Source organism: Fulmarus glacialis, unplaced genomic scaffold (assembly GCF_000690835.1).
Source record: "Fulmarus glacialis isolate BGI_N327 unplaced genomic scaffold, ASM69083v1 scaffold1110, whole genome shotgun sequence".
In the NCBI taxonomy this organism is placed as follows: Eukaryota; Metazoa; Chordata; class Aves; order Procellariiformes; family Procellariidae; genus Fulmarus; species Fulmarus glacialis.
Genome location: NW_009186923.1, coordinates 41687 through 63731, shown reverse-complemented (window position 1 = coordinate 63731; position 22045 = coordinate 41687). Strand labels below are relative to the sequence as shown.

The 22045-nt window shown below is 45.8% G+C and overlaps 1 protein-coding gene across 1 annotated transcript in view; it reads left to right on the top strand.

The window, feature by feature from the left end:
- TMEM260 (transmembrane protein 260) overlaps positions 1-22045 on the top strand; it is a 34298-nt gene that overhangs the window by 6079 nt on the left and 6174 nt on the right. Inside the window, 9 exon segments of the mRNA XM_009573084.1 lie at positions 6132-6214; positions 12659-12836; positions 15213-15326; positions 18268-18447; positions 20546-20586; positions 20951-21034; positions 21462-21579; positions 21959-22032; positions 22034-22045. The exon segment at positions 22034-22045 is cut by the window's right edge and continues 81 nt beyond it. Coding sequence (XP_009571379.1) covers positions 6132-6214; positions 12659-12836; positions 15213-15326; positions 18268-18447; positions 20546-20586; positions 20951-21034; positions 21462-21579; positions 21959-22032; positions 22034-22045 — 884 coding nt within the window.

The following is a 22045-nucleotide window of genomic DNA, read 5'->3' as shown; positions in this document are numbered from 1 at the left end:
TTAAATTAACAGGATGAGCTTCACCTATCGGGAAACCGTGAACTTGGTTTAATTGCAGCTCCCGGCGGAGGCGGATGGGCAGTTGCCTGCCGGCGGTACCCAAGGACCGGGGCGAGCATCGGCGCCGGCCGCCTTCCCCCGGCGTAGGTGCTGCCGTCTGCAGGGGGGGCTGGCCGGAGCCCATCCCTTTTCTCCGGACCTCTAACCTCGGGAGAAAAGGGAACAATCGGGGATGCGCACGTGGTTGGGGATTTTGTTAACCCCACTCGTCTTTGATGTGCAAGTTCTGGCTGCTCTTAACCTCAGCCTGACCCATATTTGAGAGGATTATCGCAAACCGTACAAACAATTTCTGATGTTCTTTTGCAGGGAAAATAGGGCACGTTTCGGGGCTGCAAATAGTGAAATCTGAAATTATATCAGGGCGCTTCCTTACCGAGATAATTTTGACAAAAGCCCTTTTCTCCTGCCCGTTTCCAGAGCCGCGTCGCCCCTCGGGAAAACCTTCCCAGAGAGCGAGAGCAACCTAGAAATAAAAGCAGGAATAAATGGGGGGGCCAGATCCTGCACAGCCGGAGAGCCCTGAGCTCACTTAAACTTCGGTCCACGGGGTCCGTCTGTCCGGGTACATCTTCCTCTGCTGAAGAGGAGTTGCTTTTTGCACATCATCTTTCACGTAGCGGTGCATCAGCTCCAAAGCACACCTCCTGGAATTGCTTAAGTAATTCCTCAATATTTCTATAGGCGTTTAAAGTGATTGCTTTTACTGTTGGGTAACACATGTAATTAAGTCGGCGTTATTTAATTTAATATCCTGTATTTTGTAGCTTATTTGGGGAGCTGGAAGTGGCGCTGCCCTCCCATGCACGGTGCCAGGCGCAGCGTCAGAGCACAACTTGCTTTGATTAGATTAAAAACTCCTGCAAGGAGTTGCTAAAGGTTTTGCATATTGGGTTCTGATTTTTGTTTAATGATGGTTATTCCTGTTATTACAGTTACTGTGAAGGTCTGCCCCGCTTTTTGGTTTTAACTCCAATGTTCCTTATGTGCCCGTTTTGTGCGTATGAAGTGATGCGATCGTCGCTTTAGAGCAATAAGAGTACAGGAGAGAAATGACAGGCTAAATTTGGGAATTATTTTTACACTTCTAGAGGTTTAATTTTTTTTGTTGTTGTTTAATTGGATTTGGAAGGTGTTGCTTCTGTCAAATTTAGAACTTGCACGAAAGAACAGAAAACCTGGAACTGAGAGGTGATAGAAACTATTAGGACTTACAGAAAATTATTTCGTAGGTACAAGGCACTGAGAGAATCAATTATTCAGCCGAGCAGCGATTGATTTTTTTGGAAATGAATTGTGAGGTATTGTGGGTCAGTTTTATTTCCAAATGACAATGTTATATTTTTCCCTTCAAGCACCCTAAAATCGATTTATTTTTTACGACATTCATTTAGCAAAGAAAGTTTTTTCTTTCTATTGCCACCTATTTTTAAAAAAAAGTATCTTTCAGAAAGTGTTTACTGGCACCGTCTGCGTGAAAGCCGTAACTATCTGAAGGCGACGTGTTTTGGTTTTAACCGGGCTTGTCCGTACTCACAAAGGATCTAAACCGGTCTGTCAAATCCCCCCGCATTTTTGTGTTTTAATTAAAATTTAGCTGATGGGGTGACCCCCGTGAGGTACCAGAGGAAAAACAAGCACCTGCTCCTTTTGCCGCATGAAATGTGGATGTTAATATGAAAATATGTAGATGTTAGGAATACAAATAATTGATGAAGTACGCATCCTTCGGGAGCAACACGGTTCAAGTGGCAAATCTCTCTCCTCAAACAATAGCCACCCTTCAGCGGGGAGGAAGCCATCTCTATGGTAATGGGGCTGACGCTGCCCTATTGATCGAGTGGAAGAAGACATTATACAATGTCAGTTGGGTTGTTACAATTTCATTTGTCGTCTGACCTGAACTTAACCTCTAAAACCTTTCTTTTCTCCCCACCAGTCGGCAGGGTTGCTGTTTACCCTCGCGGGGTTTTTCCGTGCCTCCCAGCATCCCCGTACAGTAAATATCTCCCTTTTTTTCCCATTGACTCTTTTTGTTTAAGAGGCTTTTCCCAAGTTTATTCCTCGGCAGGTCAGGACAATTTCTTTTCCTGCTTAAGGAAAGAGTCGCGGTTCCCTCCGCGGCTGGGTGGTGTCCGGGATGTTACGGCGAGTGCGGGATTAGGATCGAATTTATTCCTTAAACAGATTTCTCCTCTGCCCGGTGATGGCTGGTGGGGTGCTCCGTGCAGGCACCGCTGGGGTCGATAGGAAACAACCCCAGCATCTTGTTTGTTTATTCATTTTATTGTATTATATTATATTAGTAATTTCATGATACTGGTTTTTTAAGCCCGGATTGTACTTCTTAAAGTTATGTCGAACTGCGTTGATGCAAAAAGCCCTTTTGTCAATAATCCAGACTATCGCCGAACGAGTGGTTTACTCCTTTGAATTAGTTCTCAAATAGGTTTTTTTCCCCGTCTACACAGTCTTAATAAATTGTTTGTAATTATCGTAAAATGGCATTTACAAAGAGTTTTCTCAGACTGACTGTAACTGAGGCAAATAATTCATCTTTGCTTTGAAGGAGGGGGAGCTGCTTTATGTTTTTAGGACGCAGCAAGTGCGGCTATAGGATTGTTTCCTTAAACAACTATTTATTTGTTTTACTGTGGGAGGCAAAGCATAGCAAGTTTACAAAGTAAACCAATTATCTTCTTATAACATGATTGCCAAAATGTCATTTTCTGCACAGATGATGCATTCTTTGCATTCTCTGTTGCAAGGAGAAATAGGAAAGCTTTCCCCTGCTTTAAGTGCATTTTTTTTTTCAGTGTATACCTTTGATAGCTTGGCTGTTTTGCTGTATCTAAATATACAAAGCTCATTTATTGCAAGGGCAGTAGCAGAGTAGAAGGTGTCATTGCCCAAGTACTTCTAGTAAGTTTTGCTTTATTCTGACTGAGTTGGACACGGGTTTTTGAAAAGGGGGAAGACGTTGCATTAAATGAAGCAGTTCACATCTCTTCAGCTTGCCGTTCTGCATTATCAAGTTAAGTTTTGGACTTTTATATATATATTCCCTGCCCCCAAACCTTCCAAGCAACACACTGTGGATGTATATGAAAACTGGAGCCAACTCTTCTGCCACCGCCAACAAAAAGGAGCGGTAGGCACGTTGTATAATGAAATCATCAATATGATTTGATCATTTTGAAATCATCAAGGTGTTTTGGAAATGGCACTTGATCCTGACGGCTCTGAGGTTTCTTGCTCCAGTGATGTGCGTCCTGCAGCTCTCGTGGGAAGGTCCCTGAGAAGGACCAGGCGTGTTGGAGCACCAGGAGGATGGGTCACCTTCATGGCCATCCCCAGAGGGACCTCATGGCTGATGCTCCCTTAAAAGTAACCGGTGCTGGGAAAAGTTGTCTGCTGCCTGCGACAGGTGGGGAGATACTCCGTGTCCCTGGGGTACGTGGGTTTGCTGGAGCGGGAGTCGTCCCCAAACAATTTGACTCCTTTTTTTGGGGCATGGTTTGGGGAAGGTGGAGGGATGAGACAGGAGCACTCCCGCCTGGCGTGCCAGTGCCCCCTCGACCATCATGGGAAATTAAAATATTGGGCTTTGGGGAAGGAGGAATCTCCTTACAGGGCGTTATTTGGATTTTTCCAGATTACAGATTATCATAGATTATCGCCGTTGTAGCACAGCATGAAGATCGTGGCCGTTTCAAAAGCAGCTGTGCTTAGTATCAAGTAGTTACGAAGTTTTAGGAGGGAGAGAAGAAAGGAACGTACTCAAGTATTAATTTGCTTTTAGAAGAATATCTACCGTGACCTCTGGCTAATTGATCATGTATATATATATTTTTTTTTTTTTTTTTAAACTTTTTTTTCCCTTGTCCCCATAATAAATCGGCACTGAGTTCAGTCTGTTTGAAGACATTGCCAAATCTGTTCATTTGCATTTTGCTCTAAAGTAGGCACATTAGGCTGCAATAACTCTGCTTCATTTTGAAGGGGGGGAAAAGAGAGGGCAAAAACTCTCTTTTTTTTTTTTTTTAAAGACTGAAGAGCCTTTTCTGACAGCTAGTCAGAGTTAGAATTAGTTCAAGGAAATGTTAATAATGCACTGCCTGGCTTAATCCCTTTGATATCACCAGGTATCCTCCTGTTCATGGGTTAATTGCTTTAAAAGCGGAGGCAATATTCTGAGCGGTGGGCCGCTTCACCTTTTCACAGCTGTTACCATTGAGTGACAACTAAATCCCATGTGTAAGATGAGGAAGAGCTCAATCTCCAATTGGGAGAAAATTTATGTAAACCGCAATCCCTTCAGAATGTGCGGAAGTCACAGACTTTCTTGATTTACTCTGCTTTTCCCAGAAAGCTCCATTGTTCCCTTCCCTAAGTCCCATCAACCCTTTGTAGCAGAATATCACAGCGGCGGCAGATAGCTTGAAATATATAAATGCTATCATAGCTCCGATTAATAGCGGCGCTTATGAGTCAAGTCTGATAACGGAGCAGCTCTCCACTCAATTTCAGATACCGCTAATGGAATCTGTCTCCTGCAATTGTAATGTGAGAAGGGCTAATTTGCCATGGAGCTTGGAGCTGTCACCAGCCGGGGATTGGGGGGTCAGATGGGAGCTGCCAGGTTTTTGCCCTGCAGCTTGTATCTCTCGCTTTGAATAGCGCAGCCCCCTGCCTGCCAGGGAGCTGATAGGCCGCCGGGGGGTTTATGCCACTCCGTACAATAGCGAAGGGCTGCATGGGCTGACTTGGTAATTGTGAAGCCAGCTCATTTTTATTTTATTTTATATTTTAGTCTATTTTTTCCATTTTTTTTTTTTTTTTTTTTCCCTCCCCCTCTTTTTTTTCCGCGGCTGCATAATTTCTAATAAGGGGTTTTAACAAATGTCAGATTAGGAAAAGTTTCTGCAATTACAAAAAAAAAAAAAACAACTTATAAAACATTTAAATAGCTAAAGTCGGTTCCTACCGAGGGCTGGGGTTTTTGGCTGCTGGAAGTAGGCACCGGTTATTACAGGCGCCTGGGATAAAGGCGTACCTATTTTCTAAGGATTGTGAATCAAATAATGGGTCTAACTAATACACCCTTTCTGCTTGCAAAGACACCGGGAGAGAAGTTCTCATTTTTAGTGGAAGCACAGTTTTTACCACTCACTATTAAAAAGGTGTGAGTTCGGGGTGGTATTTATTAAGTAGTGCAGCCGTATATGCATTTTATCGATCTGTTGCGAGTTGTGCTGCTCCTTGAACTGTTCTGGGATAGTTTGGCATGGAGGTGTTGAATTTAATTACCAAACTTTTTTGGGAAGGGGCTGCTGCCGGCGGGCTCCGCTCTGGCGTGGTGCCGGGTGCCTGGGAGCGTGCGAGGTTTGGGGTCGGGAAGTCCTGTTCTTCGCTCCCCTGCCAAACCCTCGCAGGGACTCTTCCCATCCCCAGTGTCCAGACCCACTGAGGTCCCTGCCACCATCCTGGGGCATCTCACCGCAGCTGGTGAGAGGAGCTGAGGTGGCTCGGCCCTGGCACCCAACGGGTGGCATGCAAGACACCTCTTGCACGTGCTGGTGACGTTCACGGGCCCGTATGTACCAAGGGGACAGGCAGGGACTCAATATTATCCTACAGAGCTGGTGTCCTTAGTGGACACATCCAGTCCAGGAGGACGCATGCGAGAGGGTGCACAGACCAGCTCCCCTTAGCCAAAATCCTCACTAACTCAATGCTCCTGATCCAGGCTGTGGCATCCCCTCTTCAACTTGTGGTGTTTCAATAAAAGAATTTAAAAAAAGGGTAAGTAGGTGGTGGCAGTCCCTAGCTGGATGTGAGGGTGTATCGAGCAGAAGTGGCACTGAATGCACGTGGAGGGTGGTGAGGATGCTGCCTGCTCGCCCTCACCCCGAGACATTGCGGGTCCGCGGGAACGCTGAAGTCGCGTGATGCTAAAGTCCCATTTGACGCGAAGGACAGCAGTCAGTTATAACCAAAGCGCCCGCTTTGGTTTTTGGTATTTTTTTTTAATCCTGCCCATTTGCTTGATTTCTGTTCTCTCCTTGTAGCCACGAAGACTCAACCGGGATGGGCGAGCCAAGCCGCGCTCTCCTACCTCTTCCTCCTCCGGCGCCGGGAGCGGAGGCTGCGGGTGGGGCTTAAGTGGCTATTCAGCTCCAGGTCCTTGAGGAAGAATAAAAATCTGGTTTGCTATTCCCCGTAGTACCTGCGCTGGCTCCTCAGCGCTGAGAGCTAGAGACACCGCCTTTTGTCCATTGAGTGTTTGTGACTAAGAGGCAGGCAAACCCAGAGGGATTGGGGTTTTTCGGGATAATAATTATTACTTAGGTCCCAAACTCATGTTTGGATTTTTATTTGTGTTTTATTTTTGAATAGTTTTTCTATTTCAGCACCAATGCACACGCACGCTTAAAATTTATCTGTGGAAAGCTTGGTTGTTGAGTCTTCTAAGTTCCATTCTTTTTAGCCTACATCAAAAAGATATGCTTTTTTTATAAATCAAACAAGTGAAACCTCTTAAGTTAAATTCAAAATGTTAAATCTTTAATGTACTAGTCTGTTATACCGTGAAATAAAACTACATTGAAGGGATATATCTTTGCTACTGCAAAGCGAAGTCACAGCATTGCAGAGGCAGAACTTGCTGGTGACGTGCCTGGAGCCTGTGCAGGTGTACAGGGAACCGCCGACATCGGGGTCATCATCTGCAGGTGCAGGGAGAGACTGAAATTTAAAAAAAATGCATTAATGAGTTTCTTAGTGGAGATTTTAAAAAGCGGGAGAGTTTTTTCTTATTCCACTGACTAAAAAAAAAAGGTGAGAGGCTGAGATCTGCTACCTGTAAAGTTTTGGAGGGAACAGAAGGCAGAAATAATCAGTTTATTTCACTAGATACAGAGAGGTGTTTCCAGTGTTTAATACATCAGCTTCAAATACAAAAAGTTCCGATTATCTTATTTTTCTTCTTTATGAATCCAGTGCACTGAAGATTGCATGTAACGAAAACATCTTAATTAAATTCCAATTCCCATCCATATTTAGCTTTATACCAATCATTTAATAAGTTTTTGCAAATTATTAAATATAACGTCTGCCACTATTTTCTAAATAAAAAGTGAAAACGCTGACCGAGTTCTTTGTTAAATGCATATAGGTGTAACCTATGCTGTTGGCTAACAGAAAGTTTTACTTCGAGGAGAGGCTAAATTGTAAATCGCAAACTGACATGTTTTAGCGATTGCCGACAAATGGGAAGCTAAAAACTGTAGTTGCAAAACCAGATTAAAATACCTAATTTCGGTTTTCCCAATTGTTCCTGCAAACTCTTAATAACAACCTGCAGCTAAAATATTCCTGATTAAAGCAAGTTTCTACTGCCTGTGTCCTTGGAGGGGAGGCCCAGCGGCACATTCTTTCACTTGGGTGCCTGAAAAGGAAAACAAAATAATAATAATTTTTTTTTAGTCTTTTCCTTTTTTATTTAGGGATGCCATGGGAAAATATTTCTCACAAAGGACTGTGTGACCTCTCCTTTGCTGACTGCTTCTGCCCCTTCTGAGTATGTTTTCAGATGATGGGAATTTCTGCCCACGTTCGGAAGATTATAGTTGGTCGACCGGTAGGAAGGAACCTTCTTCCCACTTGTTTTGTTTTGATAAAGTGCTCCATGTGCTTTGAGCAGGTCTTGCCCCAGACGAGTTATTTTGCAAAATCAAAAATACAAGCTGTTCCCTTGGTTTTTCCTCCACATCAGATAAACAAGCCTAGAAGGACAGCTTTTATTCAAGCTCAGTGCTTCAATCCTTCTCGAAGTGGGCCTGGTGGTGGTAGAGCTGTAATACCCCTGGGAGGAGTTATGAAGACTTTCCCACTGTTGTGTTGCCTGCAAATCTTTTCTTCTTTCATGAGCTGGTTTCTGTGTGCTGAGGCTGTTCCAGTGACAAGGTATTACTGCTCCGAATGCTTTCTCCTAGGTGACCCAGCCTTCTATTACAAGAGATAGTCCCTACCTAGCCCAAGCCCAGGATCCCCCTTCCACTGGACAGAGCCTTATAACGGGGTTTTTCCCCACCTTTTGCTCTTTGTAAAGCCTCTCTTCTTGAGGGAGTCGCTGCAAGGTAGCTTTATGCCTACACCGTGTTGACAGATGAAGACCAGATGGTCATTTCCATTGCCATGGCTTTGTGGTTGTCAACCTCTTGTTCCAGTCATCTGTTCTTTCTCATACCGGTTCCAAAGACTGAAACTGGAACATGTTTCCATCCTGGCTTTGGGTGAGGAGGAAGCTACCCTCCCTGCTCCGCAGAAGCAATGGGATAAAGTCCTCCTAGATGTTGCTTTTACATGAGGCCAGTTGAGGATCCAGCTGTCACGGGTCTTTGTCATGGTTTTTTTTGTAGCGCCTCAACTGTATTTGAAGAATGTTGTGTTCGAAGACAGAAGCATGAGTAGAAGTCCAGTGAGGATAAATCTCTGCTGCTCTCTGCTCTGCAGCCCTGAAGTGCTGTCAAAAGGAGAGACAGTCTTAAGCAACTAAAAGGTGTTTTCAGAAAAAAACTCTGTGGGTTTGGGGGCTGTCTTGGCGCTAAGGCAAGAGAGACACAGCACAGTGTCACTCCATGCTGGAGAAGTCCAAGAGGCTGCCAGATGGCAGAGTGCAGAGATCTCGTGTCGGTCAAAATGAGCAGTATAACCATGTTAGTCCAGCGGCAAGGCAGGATTGATTTAATTTGGCCCCAGCATCATGTTGACATAGTTGCATGGGATTCATTTCTGCTTGTCCTGCTGGTGCTACTTTGCACCATGAACTGTTGTGTTGGGTAGACCTGCTGGATGTGTTGGGGTTTTTTTCTGCCAGGTGGTCTTCATCCTTATCTGGAGATACCTGCTGTGATCGCTTCCACTTCCAAGAGTATTTCCTTCTAAATCAGCAAACTCGTAAATCCATCGTTTCCATTGCTGGTAACAGAATCTGCAGAAAACTCTTGGTGTCCAGCTTGCAGTTCCCAAAGCTAGTCTTGATGTTCTTCAAGAACGCAACACGTTTCCATTTGTTTTTTTAGCATCTAGTATACTTGTAGGAGCTTAGTACTCCATGCACACAACATGCTTTTACAAAGTCAGCTTAGCAGCGTGGCTTTCCCACGAGTTTCACAGGAAACTAAAGGCAACACCAGCCCTGCTGACAAACAGATCTGTGGACCGTGCTAGAGCTGGATCCTGACCCTGCGCTGGACGGTGAGCAGAGGTGTCCCCTGCCCCACATAGCTGGGATAAGTCTTTAAGCTTTGGGTTGAGTAGCTTTTGCTTCAGCCTTATTTCATAAAACTTGAATCGCAGATTTGAGACTTTTTATCAAGAGGACGGGACTTCTTTCATCTCATTTGAACTCTAATGATAAGCCCGAGTCTTTTCTGGGAAAGTCAAGGAGAATTGGTAAATGATTGGGATGTTTGCCTGAAATACTGCTTTTCATCCCAAAGTTTTTGGGAAGGTTGTTTTACCTTATTTCCGTGCAAGAATTTTGAAGGGATTGACAAAGTTTTTTCTTTTGTAGCTAGAAGTTTGTGCTGTTTGAAGGGTTTAGATAAAACTTAGGGGTGTTGTGTAGTGGGGTTTGTATCGGGGGATCTCTCGGTTTTTAAATACACGGCCCTGCTGCCCTTTCCTGGTGTTTTTCTTTAGGAGCAGAAATGACTCCTGACTTGATTCCTGCAAACTCCATGGCATCTTCCCTTTTTCTGTTCGGGTGCCACATCTCTCTAGTAACGGGGAGGAGGAGAGCACAACCACAGCCCTTGAGGCTGAAGACCTTGCCGGACAGGTTGTGTGTGTCCCACCTCTCCCTTGGAGGAGATGGACTCAGGGCTGCTGGGCTGGCTTGGTAGCAAAACCGATGGAGCAGCGTTCATGCCTGTGAACGCCTTTTCTATATGCAATTGTGTGATTTTGAAATGTTATATTAATGCAGTGAGTGACAGGTCTTGCCTTGGAGAATTTAATGCCAAATACCTGGACCTGTGTTGAACCGCAGTGAAGTTTAGACGTTGGAAGAGTCCACCATGGTTATGATGCATTTGTGAGCACATGTGGGAGGCATGGGGTTCATCATTAGTCACTTTAATGACTATAAACAAGTCCTTAGACTTCCCGTTATGATGGGGCAGACAGATACACTTGTGTGAACCAGATCACCAGGGCTGCATCGGAGTCACCCAGTGCCATCAGATTCAGCCTCAAATCTGTCTTGATGCTACTGAAAACACAGCTGGTCTTCAGGGCCCTTCAGCATGGGTGAATTTGGTGAATGCTGATCTTGCAGCCATGGTGGGTTGAGGAGGCTGGAGTGAGAGTGGGCAAAGGAGGTGAGTTGTGGAAATCCACGTTGCGGTTCTTGCACTGATGACTTTGCAGGTTGGGAGCTTCATGTTTGAACGAGGCCTCACTACCCTGTGGACTTAGATAAGGATGTGACAACTCATTTTATAGACGTGTTGGTGTTCACCGTGGAAAAAATAATCCTATGATACAATTATAGGGTAGAAGGGCTGGATTGGAGCGACCTGTATGGCAGGGTCAGGGATGGGTAAGCCCAGCACGCCTGGGCTTTTCAGCTGGCAACAGTAGATACTTCAAAGTTTGCCTGACTTCCTACAGAAGAGGCCCCACGTTCACTTTTCTTCTTATAGGGTACCTTGCAGACCCAGATTTGGTCTGAAACAGTCCCACCTGCTGTCAGTTGGGAATTTTCAATTTTTTCCCCTTCCATTGATTTTTCAAGACCCTTTCCTTCAGTCTTGAAGCTGAAGCTCTGTATCACCCTGAGCTTCTCACTCTGTCCTCAGACACCTGAGAGTTGGTTTCTTTTTTCCCCAGTGTTAACTGAACTGCCTTGCTTCTCACCCTTCAGCTACCTCCTGCAGCTGCAGATCTGAAAACGCTTTACAAAGGAGATAAAAATGGTTAGTCCTATTTTGCAGATACCTGGGGCAACAGCAGCAGAGTGGCTTGTCCCAGACCACCCACGATGTCCAGTGTCGGTGGCAGGAGGAGGAATAGAGACCTGGTCTTCCCAGGCCCTCATCCCAGTCCTCTCCTCCCCATGAACCCTGCTTCCCATTTTTAATGGATTGAAAATTCCCGTTCTGACTGCACAAGTCCTTCTTTGACATCTACAGAAATTGGCTTTTCAGTTACCGAGGTCGTTTCGGGAGGGTGGAAAGAAAGCATAACTAAGGAGAGGAGCGCTTGCTAGGGAGTGCTGTGCCAGCAGCTCCCTCATCTCTGTTCGCAGAGGCTGTAGGTTTTGTTTACTTGGTCTCCGCTTATCTCAGAGTTACCTGAGGAACCCCATGAGCAAGTTCTACATGGATGGCCACTCTCCGATCCCTGATGGGCAGAACAAACCACCCGGGGACTTTGGCTGTGCTAGAGGATATGGCCAGCATTTAGGAGCAAATTGCATGGGTAGCTTGATGAAGAAGTTGGCTTTCTTATAATAATTTTGCTTTAAACCTGCTGGAAACATTAGGACTAAATAGAAGTCCTGGGGTGGGACTAGAAAAATACCCAATTTGTGGTAGAGCCTGGCTTAGTTGCACAGCGGGATGGTGAATTTCTGGAGAGGACCTTTGACTATAGCTGCAGCTATTTATGTCTTTGGATAAGGCAAAATTGAGCTGGTTGTGGTGCCCTACCTGGCGTCTTTTCAGGGTGACTTCCCGAAGGGGAGACCTTCCAAACAGGCAGAGCCGGAGCTGCCCCCGATGCGACTGGGTGGGAAGAGCCGCTCTTGCAGAACGGGCATAATAGGTTTCCTGGGCTAAATCCCACCTCGTGGGCTCCCCGTGCCGGCTGCAGCATCCAGCCTAGTTGGGCAAGCAGCTCCGTGGGGAGCGTGTGCCATAATCCCATCCGGGAGTTGAAGCTTTTGGGCTCACAGCCATCCCAACAGTGGGTGCTTCACCCGCTTCCTCCGCTCTTTCTCACTTGCTGACCCCCGTTTTCCCCTCTCCTGATCCCGACGGGTGCCTCTCCCTGTGGGGACCACGGGCGCCGCAATCCTCATCCACCCCCAAGACACCAAATACCCCCCCAGGAAAGCTCTGCTAATGCTGTCCATCACGAATAGCTCTAATCCACTCTTTATTCAGCGCCTTGATGAATTTAAGGCTGCGCCCTTGCTGGCGTCTTCTCCCACGGAGAGTATCCCGTTAGAGGCATGACTTCTTGGCTCGGCATCCCGAAACCCGCTGGGCCATCACTTATCGGGGTTTTTTCTGAACCAAATTCAATATTGGAAGTTTTCATGGCGCTTGCAAGAAGACGCTGACTCTTTGGTCTTGCGTGGTTTGCAAATAGACGGGCTGGCTAACGCCTGCTCTTCCTAATTGCAATTCGGTGCAAAGAAATTATTAGGGAGATATTAACCATATAATGTTTTGGCAGGGTGCTGGGTGGCAGTCATCATTTCTGCTGCTACAGTATGGTTAAAAAAAAAAAAATTAAAAAACGAAGGACAATAAAGTAGGCTTTTTTGTTGGAAAAGAAGATTTCATGTTATCTGTGTTTGCAGGCTTTCTGGCTCATATGCTGGAGGAATCCTTGCTGCGGGGGTGTTTTCATTTTCTCGTCTAACATGGCAGTGGTCCATCGCGGCGGAGGTTTTTAGCTTAAACAATCTGTTTGTGGGGCTGCTGATGGCTCTCACCGCGCATTTTGAGGAGGCACCCACTGCAAAAGAGAGATCAAAGGTAAAACATCTCAAGCAAAGTGAATAGTTCTTTTTTTTTTTCAATTAGTTATCACGCATCTGTTTAATTTCCTATTCATTTAGTGTTGATTTAGTTTTGTTTAAATAAAGAAGGCCAAATTTTGGGACTGGGTTCAGCACCTGTGCTGGGTGGTGTTGATCCCTGCCCTACCTGGATGTTCAAAAGTGCCAAACATTGAAAAACATTGCTTAAGGGTTGAGTTGGGACCTGTTAGATGGGTTTGCAGTTGGTTTGTTTAATACACACGGGGTGGGAAGAGGAAAAGCAAAATCATTTTCATCTAAATGTTTTAATGCAAAGTTTGGTTTCCTGCATCAAAGACTCAAACTAGGCTGTGGGTGTTCAAGCTTTTGTTTTCAGAACTGATATTTTTCCTTGGGGTAAATAGATACATTTTACAGAAAGCTTCATCTAGTCAGAAACCCAGGTTTCTACTGAAAAACAGAAACGACCAAATTTTCAATCAGTTGTCCTTCTGAAATTAAATGTGCCCCTAAAATAATGGCATTGTTAAATACAGAGACTTTACATTCCATGCTATATTCTCTACTTTATAAACAGACTAGGCAGCCGAATGATATTTTTACTCAGCAGTCTTGTTCTTTCTACTTCTATTTGCCTGAACGTCTGATCTCTTCTCCTCTCACAGACTTGCCTGCTGTGACTCCTGTAAATTGTGTGAATAAAAGGATTTTTGTCGGGGTAAGCTAGAATTTCCGGAGTCCGCAGTGGCAGTTTACTCAGCTTCGCAAGTTCTCAAATAACATGTTTTATCGGGGGTTATAGAGACCTTGTTTCACCATTGGATTTTTTTTTTTTTTTCCCTTTTCTGATGAGTACTGTCCCAAGATCCCTACATCCTGAACTCCACAGAGATGGAGTTGGGTATTTTCCAACCTGCTTCCACATTTCACGTGGAATCCCAATTTCCACTGGGATTTTCAGATGAGATTTTCAGAAGCAGTTAAGGAGCTTGTTTCAGTGTTTTTTGGGTGTCTGGCATCCCATGCCTTGAAGAAGCCGGGCTCCAACAACAAGCTCACGGCGCTTTTCATAAATCAGATTGTCGTGCAAACATCTTCAGGGGTGTGCTTGGAGTTCGTCAATATACTTGAAAAATTACTGAGGTTGTTCTGAGTCCCGCAGGGCAGCTCTGAAGCCCACGAATGTTTTTCAGAAGTTATGGCAGGTGTTTCCATGGCAAGGCAGTGTTCACTGTTGAATGCTGGGCAGTCAATTAAAAATTACCAGGTGATCCCATCACCACGCCATGGTAAGTGCATCTCACACGCCATCCTCACCGGTGACTGAAATAAGCAGGGGCGATGCTCTGATGATAGATGGAAGTGCTGCCCTCCTTGGAGATGGCTGGGGAGGTAAGGATGGGTTGTCAGCTCCTGTCCAACAATGTCTGTGGAACTCTGGTGGCTTTTTGCCCACCAAGGAGCTGCCCTGGGGCTTGGCTTCAGGTTGTAACATGGACCAAGTGGCCAGTGGTGGTGGAGGAGGAGGCAAATTCAGAGGAGGAGCAGTGGCCAGTGGTGGACGTGGCACTGACCCAAAGTTTCTATATGGAGTTGCTCTTGTAGCCTCGTCCTCCCCCACTGAACGAAGAGGACTCAGCACTGATGGTGTTGGGCCAGAGCAGAGCATGTGGCAGCATGGGGCAGAGAAAGGTTTTCCTTAGCATCAGCTCAGGTGGCCATGGTACCCATAACGAACCTGTGAATAATCCTCAATGAGTACCAGAAATACCCTGCACCGTGCTGCATAGTCTGGATACGTTACCCATTTTATCAGAAAAGTCATTCAAAGATGCTTGAAAATGAGCTTTTAGACTAATGAGGGATATCACATTTAATTCCCTTTGCTTAGGAAGTTTGTATAGCCCTGACTTTAGCTCTCTGTGCCTGAAGAAGAGGAAAAATTAATTCCTGTTATATAAAATGAGGTCTCTGTACATAATGGCATTATTTTAGGGTATGGCTTCTGAAAACTTTGCATCATTCGGAGTTAACTACTGGGCAGTCTCCCCAAAGCGCAGCAGGGGTTCAGGAATTGGACCCCGTCGCATCGTTAGGACATGATGGTGCTACAGATGATCTCTGTATGCATGGAGACATAGCCGTTGTGCTGGACGCTTCTTAAATAACATTTTCTCTTAAACAAATGAGATCTCCCCTTAAATAATCAAAAATGGCCTGTGTTATCTGTGTTACAATTGACCGGTGCTCACTGATGTATTTGCCTTTCTCCTGTAAGCGTGCTGTGGGCTGCGCTGAAGCTTTTTTGGTCTCTGGATGTTTTTGCAAACTGTAAAGGGTAATTTTGAATGTGGTTTTTTTTCCCTTTCAGATCTCTAAACTTGGTGCCTTTTGCTGCGGGCTCAGTTTGTGCAATCAGCACACGATAGTGCTTTATATTGCTTGTATTGTGCCTTGGGTTCTCTCCCGGCTTTTCAGAAAGACGGTACGTATTTTGCTGACCCATAACTATTTTTGTAAGGCAGTGAATAATTCTTCTTTCCAAATGCTTGTGCCACTTTTGTGTTGATGCGCAAACAGGGACAGTCAATGGTCTGTCTAAACTAGTCGGTCATAACCCACTGAAGTTACAGTCCATCAGTCTTACACCAGAGCTGCTGATCACGATTTAGGGGCTTCGCTCACACCAGCAATCTGCAACCTGCCCGTGTCTCCTGGCACGGGAGCGATCTGCCCCAGCCGCTTGCAAGTACCCTGTACGCAGCCACGAGACTGATACTCGGAGCTAGAAACTGCTCAGCCTGTGGGAAATAAGAGCATGTTCAATGACCTACCAAACAGGAAAGCAGATAAGTATCTGTTGGTGAGAGCTCACAGGCACGTGCAGTCTGGGCACTGCTTCTTCTGGCTGATGGCACTGGCTTTCACGTGCCATCAACTCGTCTGGAGATGATTTCTGTATGTTGATTCCCTCGTGGTTATAAACAAAAGCCATGTCTACTCGTTGCAGAGCATCTTGCGGCTGCTGTTGATAGTTGAAGGTGCAGCTGGAATAAGCAGCACGGCAAGAAGGGTGCAGAGACTTGGCTCTAGGGGGGAGGTCCTCTGCAACATCTCCTTGGGATGTACCAGGCTCCGTGATCTCCAGCTCTGATGCAGCCGGGACTTGAGAGTCCTAGAAGAGATCAGCTCTCAGGTGAAGAGCGCCTGGCTCATGCCAGCTGGAGAAGACTAAAGGAAGGCTGATGTTCAGTGAAACAGCAAACCTCTGATCCAGTCAAATATGTCCTTTCATCTCCTACCAGAGATCCCATTGCATGGCCAGCAGGTCGAGGGAGGTGATTCTGCCCCTCTACTCTGCTCTGGTGAGACCCCACCTGCACTACTGCGTCCAGCTCTGGGGTCCTCAGCCCCACAAAGACATGGACCTGTTGGAGCGGGTCCAGAGGAGGGTCATGAAAATGATCAGGGGGATGGAACGCCTCTCCTATGAAGAAAGGCTGTTGGGGTTGTTCAGCCTGGAGAAGAGAAGGCTCCGGGGAGACCTTATTACAGCCTTTCAGTACTTGAAGGGGGCTTATAAGAAAGATGGGGACAGACTTTTTAGCAGGGCGGGCTGCGACAAGGACAAAGGGGAATGGTTTTAAACTAAAAGAGGGTAGATTTAGACTAGATAGAAGGAAGAAACTTTTTACAATGGGTAGTGAAACACTGGCACAGGTTGCCCAGAGAGGTGGTAGATGCCCCATCCCTGGAAACATTCCAGGTCAGGTTGGACGGGGCTCTGAGCAACCTGACCTAGTTGAAGGTGTCACTGCTCACGGCAGGGGGGGTGGACTAGATGACCTTTAAAGGTCCCTTCCAACCCAAACCATTCTATGATTCTAAGATGACCCTCCTTTTACGTCTCTTTATTAAACTTGCTCATTGTGTAAGAAGGCTGAAAACACATTTTTGCATGCCAGGCTTATGAAGGTGTTATGCATCTGTCTGGATGAGGCTCCAGGGTGACGTTCAGGGGCCCTGCAATGCTCTTGTCTTCTGTAGGTGATCTTCTGTGAGTCAATGCATCAGGCTGGATGCAGACGTGTTGTAGAAACTCTACTTTGCCCTAAAAATGGCCGCACGTCTCAACGACGCAGATGCTCTGATCACTTTGCAAGTGGCCCTGAGAAGCCTCCACCTGCTACCCCCCTCTCTCTTTTGCCCTTGTGAAGGTGACAGTTGGGGAGGTTTCTGCTGGGCCAGTCCTGCCTGTATTTTTCCACCCTTGACCTGATAAATCAGGTGTGGGTCTGAGTAATGGCACAGGGTATAGCTAAGCCTGGAGTGAAGCATGCGAGCTGCAAGAGGTAGGATGCAGCTCAGACGAGCCTGATCCAAAATCTGTTCAGTGTCTCCAGCAAACCCCTTTCTGACTATGTATTTTCTTTAACACAATGAAGACTCACTTCTGTGATATATCTGTGTTCTTTAAACGGAGCTTTTTTTTTTTTTAACCTGGAAGGTCCAGAGAGACCTCTGTGATTTCCAGCAAGGACGATCCTGCCCGATATAATATTCCTGGGAAGTACTTTAGACAGCCCAGTAGTGCCTGTTGCAGAAAACCACCTAATAAGAAGGATAACTGATGGAAAACAGTGCCTTTTTAAGTAAAAAAGAGCCAGCTTTCTTCTGAAGGAACTGACCACCACCATTATCAAGCTACTTTTTTCGGCTGTGTAGATCATCACTCTGAATGGTGCCTCTTCCCCATAACCCCAACTGCTGAAGAAGTGCTTTGATTGACAGGGCAGTGGCTAACGATAAAGCAAGCGTGCAATATTCTAGGGTGGGATTTTCCAAAGCACTTAAAGGAGTTAGGCACAGAAGTCCCTTTGAAAGTCTTGTCTTCCTGACCCCTTAGGCAGTCTTGAAAATCCCACCCCAAAAGTTGGCCTATCCAGTTTCGCCAGCGTAATCACGATAAAGTAAATGGCAAAACTGACTCCTGATGATGGTGATGATGTGTGTAGTTGTACTAGAGCAGCTTTTTTTTTTTTTTTTTGCCAGATGGAATACCAGCCAACTCTTAATCGCTGCAAAGTGGGTTATCTCAGCCTTGCAGTGCTTCAGCCATCTATGCGTGTCATGGCCATGATTTAAATGTGAAAGATGCAATGAGTATGATACTCATGAGTCCTAGCTAATATTATTTGCTTCACTTAAATTTCACCCTGCCATGCAAAGGAGATCAGTTTGATGCAGTTTCCTAGTAATCCACAAAATCGTAAGGTTTAACATAGCATTTTGTAGGGACTTACTATAAATTGAGAGATCAGCTCTGTGTAAATATATTTGATGTTTTTTCTTTATCTGTTCTTGAAGTTCCAGCGTGATTAAACTAAAATAAACATTGTTATGCAATATGACATATTTTGGTGCAGGAATTGTCCCTAGGCCATTTGCTGAAGTTGGGTTTATGCTTCTTGGCTGGTTTGCTGCCTTATCTCTATCTGCCGGCTTCATCCTACCTCAATCGAGCCCGTTGGACATGGGGAGACCAGACGACTTTTCAAGGATTTTTGACCCACTTTCTCAGGGAAGAATATGGGACATTCAATCTGGTAAATAAGGGTCATTTTCTACATTACTTTCTTTTAACTCATGCAACAGCAGAACCTTTCTATTTGTGATGATTCCTGGCTTGCAGGGGAAGAAATTGAAAATGTTTTCTTTTTTTAAAAATTATTTCTGATTTTGACCTTCTGCTCTGTCAGGCTTTCTGGGAATGGATCACGTGGCTGGGAAAGCAAAGAAATAATTCTCTTTGCCTTTACAGGGTGAGCCATATTATTTACCGGGAGCTGTACAGGTGTCTCGTATTTATAAATGCCCAAAGAGCAAGCTGTGCTAGAGGGAGATGGTGGCATCAATTTTGTGTTTTTCTTGTTTTAAGACAAGTAATTATCTTTTTTTTTTTTATTTTAAACTCAGTTATTTAGAGAGATCGCAAGCAGTTTTCATTGCGTTAGCTTTAAAAGAGGTTCCTCCAATTTACTTCTTACTAATATTGAATTGAAATGAATGGTAGGTTTGGGGGGTCTCGGAATCCTCTGATCTGAGTTATTGACTGGTCTGTGCTCTTGCTGAGGAGGGAGCTACGGCGTAGGGTTTGCATCTGTCTCCTCCAGCCCTGACTTAGACGTTTGGCTCTGGCCACCCAAGGAAAGCAAGTGCCCAGCACCCCTTCTGCCCTTCCTGCTTCAGAGATTTCAGTGCAGAGGGCTGGGAAATCACACCACTGGGGGAAAAATAAAGAAAAAGGGATGGTTTACGTGTTGTTTCACTCCTGGAGGTCCTGAAGCCCCACGTCCTCAGAAATTAAGCCCCGCGCGTGCAGCAGCCGCATCCAGCCGGCGTGACGTGGCGAGCGCCATCGCCATTGCATTACAGCCTTCTTCGGTAGGATGTGAGGCAGTTCCTGCTGCTGCCATGTAATGTCTCCAAAACTCCTACAGAGATAAGATCCACCCTCTGAAGGACTTCTGAGATTTCCTCTGTTGTCCTATTCCCAGCCATCTCCTGACAATGAGACTCCGTTGGGCAGAGCAATACCGAGGCATGCAAATCCCTTAACTCCTTTCTCCATCAAATGTGATGAATTCAAGTTGATGTTCAGGAGGCTTAGGGATGGACTGCGTGTAATCCTACACCACAAATCACATTTACAATGAACTTGTCTGAAGCAGGAGCAATAAATGCAGCAAAATCCAAGCGTTTGGTCCCGACGCCAGTTGGGCTAATGCCAGAGCCCTGCCTGGATGGACAGACAGCCCTTGCGTCCCACGGCTCCGTTTTAAGGGCAGGCAGGGTCAAAAAAAACCAGAGAAAAGACTCGGGAGAGGGTTCCACCTATAAGCCAAGGATCACAGATGTCATCTCCTGCGAGGGATGTGTCTGGGGCCAGAAGCTATCAGCTGCCAGCAAGGTGGGGCTTTGCAAGAAACTGTGGGAGAAGAAGGAGCTGTGGGCTGACTCTCCATCCTCTAACACTTTTATTTTTTAATTCAATCCTGAATGCAATTAACTGTTCCATTTTTGTTGAGATTAAATATTCCTTCCGGACCTCCTGGATCCATTTACCTTATCTTTTATCTGGTAGCCACCACTTCCCGAACAAGCACCTATGAAGGTAATTCCTCACCTCCACTGAGCATCTCTTGTTTCCCAGACTTGTGCCATGGATTGCAAGTCTCTGCAATAAAAAATGTCATATATCCATAGAGCTCTGCCTCCATCAGGGCAGAAGGGACAGGGGCAAGTCTGGTAAGCAAGCAGGAATTGAGGCCCATGTGCTTGTCTCAGACTGTGGGGAGATGTCCCAGAAAATAATTGCACCGCGCAGATATAGCGGAGATCATAGCTAAACCATATGATGTGCAAGAGTCAAGGGATAATGGCTTGGTAGCACCTTGAAAAATGCTTCTCGGGGTGGTAAACTCTGCACAGTGGCGTAATGTAAAACAAAAACATGAAAGTAAATCTTGCAATGAAGGCAAGAGTTTGCTGTCTGGTTGTTTAAGCAATTCCTGTTCCCTGAGACCACCTTGGGGTACCACCTGAAGGGCTCTGCAAACAGAAAACGAAACGATTTTTCCTTGCCCCAGTGATACGGCAATCAGCGTGTGGGTTTCTCATGGGTTTTCTTTCTTTTTAATCTAGGCCAAGTCCGAGACAGGATCCAGTATGAGAGAGATGCTGGTGTGAGTAAAATCTCGACTGCGCCTTTTAGTGGAGAGAAACCCGTGGCTGCCGCTGTCATTTTGGCCAAGGTGGCTCCTGTCCTGCCTTTCCTCGGCTTGGTCCAGGGCTGGGGCCATGTGTGTCTGGCGCAGGCACAGCATGCATGTCCATCTGTCTTCCCCATTGAAGGAAAAATGTTGGATTCCCTTCCCCAGTGATTTTTCATTCAAAATCCTGACATGTCAACCGAGCTTGTTCCCATTGCTGGTAGACTTAATCACAGCAGAATGGGAATACGTTATGTTGTGCTCATTCCCTGCTTCTCTTGACACTTTAATTGAGTGCAGGCGGTGATTTGGGGGTGACGCACTCATTTCTCCACAGTTTTCAGCTGGCACAGATGAAATCGGAGCTCTCCCTTCCCGTCCTCGCCCTGGCACTCGTGGCCTGTGTGAGCACAGCACTGCCGTAAGTTGGAGGAGAATATTTGCTCCGACGTGAATTTCCGTACTGGCTGCATGGGCAGCTTTCTTTGCCTTGTGCCACAAGGAGCTATTCTGCTTCCCGGTGCAAAAATTTCTGTAATTGCCTGTGGTCATGTATTAATTAAGAGCAAAATATTCCTGCTCCTGGTAACCCTGTGACTTTGTAGACGGCAGACTTAAAAAATCTTGAAATCCTTAAAAATCTTGAAATCCTGATGGTTTTGTGCTTTGAAAACGTACGTTTTATAAATTGCAAAGGTAAAGAAAGGCTCATCAGCTCCTTTTATTGGTCGTCAGCTCCTTCTATTAAATGCATTTAGGTATGCGGAGAGGTAGTTGCTTTAACGTGCATATCACTTTTGTCTCCTTTTTCATCATGCCACTAGAGTGCTACATTATTTTTTTTATAGGACAAACCAGCAGAAATCACCCGTGATCTGGCTCTTCGCTGGAATGCTCTGTCTTTATTCCCTTTTCTTCGCTTGGAGAGCAAATCTGGATATTACAAAACCTCTGTTTCTGGGCGTGGTAAGTTGCACTCCAAAAATTGCTCTGGGCTGTTAACTTTTGGAAGAAGCCTTAAAACTACCTAATCAGGAGCAGGTGGTTGTCTTGGAGCTGTGTAAGGTGCAAAAATACAGCTGCGTATTTCTGTTGCCTTATAGCTGGGGAAACAGAAATAGGGTCTCTGGGAATTTTTTTCCTAGGTGGAGCGATTCTGGCTGCAGAGCAACGCGGCGGTGGCGGTGCTGGCGGGGTTGGGGCTGGCCGAAGAAGCCTTAAAACTACCTAATCAGGAGCAGGTGGTTGTCTTGGAGCTGTGTAAGGTGCAAAAATACAGCTGCGTATTTCTGTTGCCTTATAGCTGGGGAAACAGAAATAGGGTCTCTGGGAATTTTTTTCCTAGGTGGAGCGATTCTGGCTGCAGAGCAACGCGGCGGTGGCGGTGCTGGCGGGGTTGGGGCTGGCCGCGCCCCGCTCCGGGCGGAAGGGG